The following is a 9447-nucleotide window of genomic DNA, read 5'->3' as shown; positions in this document are numbered from 1 at the left end:
TATTCTTTCATTAATTTCGAATTCCTATGTTCAATTGGGGCTTATGCAATGGCTCCTATTGCTCCCCTCACGGCCGGGACGCAAACTAAACTAAATTATAAAGAGAGAGATTTGAACTCGGTGCATGAAAGCAAACACATCCACTCTATTCAATGGAGCTACGCCCATGTCCGTCGAGATTCAACAATAAAGTCACTGGAAATTGATGTTTCCTGTCGTTTTTAATAAATTTCCTTCATTTACATCTAAACAATTGTGATATGTCTAATGAGATTCCTACCAACCCCTGATGGAGGGTTCAAAATTTCTACTCCAGTCTTGTCTGGACTCTGGACAACGTCTCATTATTCAAAGTCTATATAATTTTAAAGCAAAGACTTCAAATATGCTGACAATAGTTGAAACCTTCACCTTCCTCCTCCTTCTCCTTCTGTGTATATATGCGACCTAAACGCGTGAGTAATATAATCCGGAACAGAAATAGCCAATAAAAACCATGCCGGTACCTAGACATATAATGCCTTACGGAGTCCTCTTCAAGTTTTTTGTGATCTCAATCTTCATTTCTACAAACCATGCATGCAACAAAGCAGATCGAGAATCTCTTTCATCATCTTTCGATGCCCCTTCTTTAAATTGGTCTTCTAGTAGTGATTGTTGTCACTGGGAAGGCATCACTTGTGATGAGGATGGTAGGGTAACGCATTTGTTGTTGCCCTCCAAACGGCTCCATGGAGGGGTTTCTTGCTCTCTTGGAAACCTCACACATCTTTTGCACCTCAATCTCTCCCACAATTTGCTTTCAGGCTTTCTTGAAGCCGGAATGTTCTTGTCCTTGAGTTACCTTGAGATCCTTGATTTGAGCTATAACCTTTTCTTCGGAGAAGTACCATTATCTTTATCATCAAGTTACATCCGAACGGTTGATTTTTCTAGCAACCAATTCAACGGAACAATTCCATCTTCATTCCTCCAGCATGCCTGGAATTTGAGCAGTTTGAATGTCAGCAATAATCATTTTACAGGCCAAATACCATCCTCTATCTGTCTTCGTTCCTCTTCACTTAGAGTCTTGGATTTCTCCCACAATAGTTTCAGTGGCTCAATTCCTCTCGGACTAGGAAACTGTTCAGAATTGGAGGTCTTTCGTGCTGGTGAAAATACTTTGTCAGGGTCCCTTCCTAGTGATATCTACAACGCTCAGGCACTTCAAGAAATTTCATTACATTCCAATAGGCTTTTCGGTCCCATCAGTGAAAATATTGGGAAGCTCTCCAGTTTAAAGCTCATGCTCCTTCATTTCAACAATCTCGAAGGTCCTTTGCCCCCACCTTTGATGAATTGCACAAACCTTGTTGAAATAAATCTGGGATTCAACCATTTTAGTGGGAATATCTCCGTGCTTGATTTCTCTGAACTTACTCAACTTAGTAAACTAGATTTTTTTGCTAATCTGTTCACTGGTATCTTGCCAATAAGCCTTTACTCATGCAAATCCCTCAAAGCACTTCGACTGGCTGAAAACAATCTTGAGGGACAAATACAACCTGAGATTGTCTCGTTGAAATCGTTGTCCTTCCTCTCGCTTTCTGAAAACAGATTGACTAATGCCACTGGTGCAATGAAGATATTGATGGGTTGCAAAAGTCTCAGGGTACTCCTTCTTTCAGAAAATTTTCTCGGTGAAGAAATGCCAGATGTTGATATTATGGATGAATCTTCTGGGTTCCAAAATCTATCCATTTTGAGCTTCTATAGGTGCCAGTTGACAGGTCAAGTACCTTTATGGTTGTTGAAGCTCAAGAAACTCGAAGTCTTGGATCTGTCTTTTAACAGACTCACAGGCCCAATACCTGGATGGTTGGGGACTCTACCAAGTCTTTTCCTTTTAATACTGAATCATAACTTGATTTCAGGAGAATTTCCGAAGGAGCTTTGCAGACTACAAGCATTGGTATCACAAAATGCTGCAACTCAAACAGGGTATGATTATCTCGAGCTTCCCATCTACTACCAACGGGTTAATGCGTCTGTAACTCCCTTGCAGTACAAGTATCTGTCCAACATGCCAAGAGTAATCTCCCTCAGGAATAACAGTTTAAGTGGTAATATACCGTTCGAGATTGGTCAATTGCAACTTCTTCGAGAACTGGATCTTAGCGTCAACAACTTGTCTGGAGAAATTCCAAACCAAATATCGAACCTCACAAGTTTGGAAAGATTCGACCTCTCAAGAAATCATCTGTCAGGAGAAATCCCAGCATCAATATCAAGTCTCCACTTCTTGTCGTCATTTACGGTTGCTTACAACAACCTTCAAGGAATAATACCATCCGGCACTCAAATCGAAGGCTTCAATGCCACTGCATTCGAGGGGAACCAAGGACTTTGTGGTGCCCCACTTCCAAACAAATGCCAACAGATGAATACAAGTAATGACACTAAAGATGTGCACACTAGTAATGGAAAAGGAGTTCCGTGGTTTCATTTTTCCGTGATTTTTGGTTTTATTTTCGGATTTTGGGGAGTCTGTGGCTCTTTAGTGTTTATTAGGTCTTGGAGACATGCATATTTCCTATTTCTGAGCAATGTTAAAGATAAGTTCCTAGCGATGGCAAATTAAGAAATACGATTATTGTTTGTTAATAGTTTTGCCTATAATAATTTCATGGCATAAAGCCCCTTTCACTTTCACTGAACTTTAATCGTTGGAATTCATATATTCGGTTGCCAAAAATAGTAACGTTTTGGTTCTTTGGAGGCTTTTGCTTGACGAACAGCGTTCGACGGGCAAAGTTCCATTCATCGGGTAAAGTTTTCACACCAAGGAAAAAACTTGGCGAGTAAATATAGCAACCATTGTGCGACAAATAATACAAGTTTTGTTGAATTGTTCATCGTGCAAAGGTACGCATATTTTATAATTTAGGGTTTACGATTCGTCGGGCAAAATCAAAATGTTCGTCAAGCAAAGGCAACGTCCTTTCCTTGACGAAATTATTTCGTCATGTAAATACAATTTGCTCGATGACTTTGTACCATTCATTGGTAAACTCTGCAGTGATGATGTTTGTGCGACAAACATTGCCCGACAAAATTGTGCATAATATAATTTCATCTTTCTGATGCTTCTTTGTTCGTAGCTTTACTTCTAGGAAAATTGATAGAAACGATGAAAATGCAAAATCTCAATTGTCAAAATGATCACTTTTCGGAATTTTTTCAATATATTGTAAATATTTGATCCATAATGTCGTCATATCTTATTTATATATGTCTTCGTTATTTGATTTTGATTTTTTCAGCAATTAGAATTTGTAAAATCCTCTTTCAATCAATTAAATTTCCTAGTTGGTTGGGGACCTTTCTTGACCGAATTTCAGGGGGATTTCCAAAGGAACTTTGCAGGCTGCCAATGTTGGTATCTGAAATCACTTAAGCTCAACAGACCACGTCTTGAACTCCCCATGATCATCATTGTTAGTACCAAGGTACAAAATATCGATATTATCGGCGATATTTTGCCGATAATTTCGTTTTTGTAAAGAGACGATATTTTTACACTAAACCATCTACTTATCGTCAATATATCGCAATATTATCAATATTATCGATAATATCGCTATATTATCGATAATATCGTAATATTATCGATAATATCGTTTGAATATTTGGCCCCTTGAAGACCGAGAAAGGTATGCCTGGGCAGTGTTAGGCTTTCGGTTTTATACACGTCTTAACTCTCCTACATTCTTCAGCTGGCCGATGTGGGACTAGAACCGTGCTTTCTTGCAGAGTTGCAGTGCTGTTTCTGACTTCGTACTTTAAGGGAACGACATCTTATAGCTTTCAGACCACAAAACAACATCTTATCACCAACAACCAGGAATTTAACATGCCATGGGATTGATCCATGAGATCAACCCGTCCTCTTTTCTCGTCCTCTTTCTGGCTGCATCATCTTTTAGTTTCCTCCCTGGCTCAGTTTGAAGGATAGAGCTTGAAACAAGAAATTGAATGGGGAAGTGGGATCTGCAAAAGCTTTCTGTTCCTTGACAAGTTTATGCTTCTAAATCGTTGAAGAGATTGTTGAATGCCAATCATTGCTGTCGTGAAACATGCTGGAACCATCTCAATCTACACTAGTTTGATATCTTTCAGAAAGTTGATGGTTTGCTCTAGCTAGAAAATACCAAGGCACAACACGGTTGGGCTTTTGCGATTTGGTGGATTCGCTAATGTCTGCCTCAAGTGTTGTATATTGATTTACGACTAAATGTGAATGATTTTTTCGTTTTTATTTGTTCCTTTCTCAATACAGAGATGTTTTTTGGTGTGCTCGGAATATGAGCACATACGTCATATGTCATTATACAAGTGAAATGAAAAATAAAATAAAATAAAAAAAAAAAATTCCCTACACTTGGGATTATCCAACTCGCTACAGATGTGTTTGTGATTACATATTCAGCCTGTAATATTTATATGGTCGTGAAGATATCTGCAAGGCTTGCAAGCTTATATTTATTATCTAGGATAAATTTCTATATTTAAAAAAACACAAAGGGGATTCGAACCCCTCCCATTTTACTCCTTCAATACCTTGACCACCATACCACTTACGTTTTTGTGAAAATATACTAAAATACACTTACTCTACACATAGAGATGATGAAGATAGTGAAAATTTTGAACCTCATAGGAACTCTATGTGGTACTAAGTCACTCATGTATCTTACCATGCAATGTATAAATTGTAAAATATTATACTAATTCATTATATATTAATGATTATAGTGTGTTTAAACTTCTTTCATTAATTATTACATATTTTCTACACTCACAATGTTTGCCAGCTCGCTATATAATCAACTTAAATCAGTTAAATCCATCATGCAATGCATTTCCTTCCAATTTTTTGTGATAAAATAATAGATAATTGACTAAATAAACATTCTGCAAAGTTTCAATAAAAATTTCCAAGTTTTTCTTACAATTTTTGTGGTTTTTATTCAATTTTTATCGATATCGATAATATCCTGATATTTCCATCGATATTTCCGTATTTTTGAACTACCGATATTTCCGATATCATCGATATTTAATACCTTGGTTAGTACAAATTCTTTACATCAAAACTATATTGCGAAGAACTTGCGGAAGCGCTATTCTTTCAGAACCATAGATTTACCGGCAAAATATTTATTGAGATTGGCCCCACTGCAGCTTCTCCACGCGTTGGATTAATTTAAAGGAAAACTAATGAAAAAGCCTTGAAAACTTTGAGTTTTAATGATAAGGACAAAATAAAGGGTAAAGTGAATAGTATCAGGATTGACTTTTTAGTGTAAAAATGTGGTTTTTCGTTAAAATGAACAGTACCGGGTGCTTTTCGTTAAAGTTCCCTTAATTTAATGCTAACAACTTGTCCGGTTACATTCCAGACCGAATATATGTCTGACCTTAAAACTTGGACACAGTACTAGACCTCTCCATAAATCTTCTGTCCGGAGAAACCCCAGCGTCATTGGCGGTTCTTAATATCTTGTCATTTTTAATGTATCGTACAATACTTTGCGGTTTAATTCGTCCGTCTTCGAGGTGAATTTGAAACTTTGAGGTGCACTGATAGGATTAAAAGCACACCACAAAGTAGCACACAAATGTCTTATTGATTTTCCTTATTAACACTAAGATTTGTCAATTGTAGCATATGAAAATAAGGGTCTTTCCCGCAGAAGATTGTTTTATCTAACTACCTAAAATGTCACAAAAACTGGGTTGCTGTCCCTACTGACCAGCCACCGAAACATAATTATTAGACCGACCTATACTTATCTAAAGTCTACAAACTTTTATATGCAGATACTAGACACACAAAGCTACACTCACAAAATTTTTTGGGATTTTTGGAGTTGATTTGCTATTTAAATTAAATCGAACAAAAACAGGATAGAAACAAATTTTAAGTAGTTCACAAATTAAGAAAAACGAGTTAGGGATATTGCTATCCACCACCAAATAATCATGCAAACATGTTATGTTTCATTCAAATTTCTTTTATTTCCAGATGAAGATGCTCAAGTTGGCTCAATGTTAGAACTCAACCTATTACTCTTTCTTACGTATTATGTTAAGAGAATGACGTTTTCAACTTAACTTAGTCCCTAGCATGCAATCTAGAATGGCGTGTTCATAGATTTAACAAGTAGAAATCATTAAGAATGAAAAGAGTTTGAGTCATCATAAGGCATCGTAAGTACTGGCGTTGGCTTACTTATCCTAGAAATTGGTTCATATGTTAATTGCAATTAACAAGTACTACTTTAGAACATATGTAGGTCCTCATTCGACAAGGGCAGACACACACATATTCATAGCATTAGAATCCTAGATATGCTTACTACGTATGCATCCATAGAAAACAAATAAAGAATTCATCAATGAGACAAGTAGTGAACCAAGTTTCATCCATTTATAAAAGTAATTCAACGAAATGTCATAACAAAATTGCAATCATATTCGGGGCTTCAAAACAGCCCCTAACTTCTAAAAAATTAGTTACACATAGTTCTCAAAATAAACCAAAAGAAAGACATGAGTTTGAGAAGATAAAACCGAGAGAAGAGAATGCCAAGATTTCCTCATTCCTTTCCTTCATTTCTCAACGCAGCAGCCTTGCCTTTTTTCCTTCCTTTCCTTCCTTTTTTTTTTCTATCTTTTTTTCCTCTAAAGAACTCCCTTTTGCTGCTGCAACCTGCAGCCTTTATGCCCATGCTTGCTGCCCCATTTCTGCTCCATAACTCACCCCACTAACAGCCATTTAGTGATGACAATAAGTGAGAGGAAATGGTAAAACAATTGTAACTTTTTGGGCAACATTTATGCCAATTACTCCCACTTAATCCTCATCTTTAATTCCATTTCATCTGATATTTGAAGAGATGTCAGCTGGCTTGTTCTTGGCTGCATCAGTTTTGGCTGCTAGTTTTATTGGATTTATTGCCTTCAATGCAGTTACAAACTGCTCAGCATCTTGGAAACCTTTCAGTGTTAAAATGATCATAACTTCTTCTAGAAAAAGGATATTAACAATCCGAGAAATGCTCAAGAAAATAGACATCCATAGCTTTCCAAGCATATAAGGCTCATTCTCTAATTCATTCTGAGCTGTTCGTAATTTGCTTCCAAAGTCAGCTGACCTGCACAGCCAGTTTTGACGAATTTGTTACTTAATATCCAACTTGTGCTATATTTCTTTTCTTTGCTTGACAAATCCTAGAAAACACAAAAACAAAATAAATAGCTCAAAAATATAAGGAACTAACTAAGAAAAGACAAGTGAATTTGATGTAAAATATATATAAATATGAGCTTATCAAATACCCCCACACTTAGCTTTTGCTAGTCCTCGAACAAAACGAAGAAAATATGAAAAAGTAGCAACATGAAAAACAATAGCTTCCCCCTATGTGACCCTCATAGAATTTCATTCAAGAAAACAAATCATCAAGAACCTTAGCTAGCACCAAACAAGCTAATCCAAGCTCATCTTCCTTATTCAAATGTTAGCAGTAACTTTTTAATCATCCATGAAGTGTAGTGTGTGTAATAGCCATGCTAATGCAATTTCAAGTTTTTTTTTTTTATTTTTTAAAACACCACATGCTAACTAGTGATCTTCTCACGGGACATACACTCAATCACACATATGTTTAGTTTAACGTGTTTCGCTCAAAGAATCAGATGTGAAAGATCTACCATAAGCTTGCATAAAGATCTCATCTCTACAATCATAATTGCAAAACTTAAATCAAGAGGACTTTTATTGGTTGTAATGAGGCTTAGGAAGAGGGTTATAGAAATGAAAGGATAGGTAAACACAAGTTCCAAGCTACATTGCAAGCAATTCTCTTGTTGAGATTTACAAGAACTCAAGCTCTCCAACTACTCTACTAATACCTCCAACCACACCCCTAAACTGAAAAAAAAACTTTTTATTTGCTTTGTATACTTTTTTTTTCTTTTTTTTAACTAATTTTGCACATAACTAAATACAAACATGAAATACCCCCACACTTATTCTTTTTCCAAACTCCTTCAAAGTACTTCACAAACATTTCTCATAAGACAATCTCACATTGCTCATTAGCTAGCTTGGAAAGGGTTAGGAAAATGTTTAAGGTATAAGGATAGACATATCTGGTGATAAGAAATAAAAGGCTCAACATATGCGGCTCAAATTGGCAATCTAATGATATTATTTTTCTTTTGGAAACATACTTATTTGGGCCATGGTGATAAACCTAATGCCTCTATCATTTTCAAGTTCATGCAATCAAATGACAAACATTTCGAAAGATCGTTATGCAAGTTCTAGAGATGTAAGTCACATAAGTTCATCACACATGAAAGAATATGAGTGTATGAAAAACGCACACACTTTCAATAGGCTCAAAAACTCACATAGGTTGTATATGGTCACTATATTCACATGCGAAGTTTTAAGTCATACTTTAGTTTCACATCAACAAGGCTATGTGCATTTGGTTTTTCAAAGATGATTAAACATGTACAAGGCTAACAAGAGAATAAGGAATTTCACACAACACATGCTTACTAAATTCTTGATCCCTGCAGTTCAAATTCAATCCAATTATATCATTAGGTCGGGAAACTAACAAAAATCTAATTCAAAGTGATAAAGAAAATAAGACAATATTTTTTGGGTTTATTTTTTAGAGTAAACAAAACCAATGAAGAAAACAAAAAGCAACAACAAGGAAACAAATCAAACCAATTCTTAGTCAAAGGGATGAACATTTTCAATTTGGTCATTTTTTAGATCCTTACCCCCAAACCTAAACTGGACATTGTCCTCAATGTCAGAAAATGAAAATGAAAATAAAATAAATAATAATAAACAAAATAAAGCATTTAGACTGAAAACTTCCCTAATTTGCAGTGAAAGCAAGCAATGACCCCCAAACTTCAATTCTACAATCAACTCCAAGGGTAGACATAACCAAATATTCCTACAAAGAAACGAAATAATTCAGCTTAGCACGCAAGAAAATTCAGAAAAAGGAAACTAAAAATTGAAAATGACATAAAAAGACAATGAATAGAAATATTGGGTTGCCTCCCAATAAGAGCTTGCTTTTACGTCCGCAGCCAGACAGTACCAAGAGTAATCATCCAAGGGGAGATGGTTCTTGGAGGGGTACAACCTCCACATCATGCTCCGCAAAAGACTCCTAATATGGCTTGAGTCTATGCCCATTCACTTTGAACATGTTTCCGGTCTTTGCACTTTGGATTTCCACTGCACCATGAGGAAAAATATTAGTTATAACAAATGGACCAACCCATCAAGAACGAAGTTTACCTGGAAATAACCGAAGGCGAGAATTAAATAGAAGAACTTTTTGTCCAATGGAAAAGTTC

The 9447-nt window shown here is 36.0% G+C and overlaps 1 protein-coding gene and 1 long non-coding RNA gene across 3 annotated transcripts in view; both read left to right on the top strand.

The window, feature by feature from the left end:
* The first annotated feature begins 384 nt into the window (after positions 1-384).
* LOC126590622 (receptor-like protein 3) overlaps positions 385-9447 on the top strand; it is a 51499-nt gene continuing 42436 nt past the window's right edge. The window contains exon 1 of one of the 2 annotated variants that reach the window (XM_050256107.1): positions 385-2553. In XM_050256107.1, coding sequence (XP_050112064.1) covers positions 497-2553 — 2057 coding nt within the window. In that variant the 5' untranslated portion in view covers positions 385-496. The remainder of the gene's footprint in view (positions 2554-9447) is intronic. The other variant, XM_050256106.1, reaches the window with a different exon arrangement.
* LOC126590635 (uncharacterized) lies at positions 2783-4296 on the top strand. Its single transcript, XR_007612121.1, has 3 exons — positions 2783-2907; positions 3384-3491; positions 3759-4296. It is a non-coding gene; the product is annotated as an uncharacterized LOC126590635 (long non-coding RNA).

This window comes from Malus sylvestris, chromosome 11 (assembly GCF_916048215.2).
Source record: "Malus sylvestris chromosome 11, drMalSylv7.2, whole genome shotgun sequence".
In the NCBI taxonomy this organism is placed as follows: Eukaryota; Viridiplantae; Streptophyta; class Magnoliopsida; order Rosales; family Rosaceae; genus Malus; species Malus sylvestris.
The sequence above is the reverse complement of the archived record's forward strand: the minus strand, read 5'-3'. Positions and strand labels throughout refer to the sequence as shown.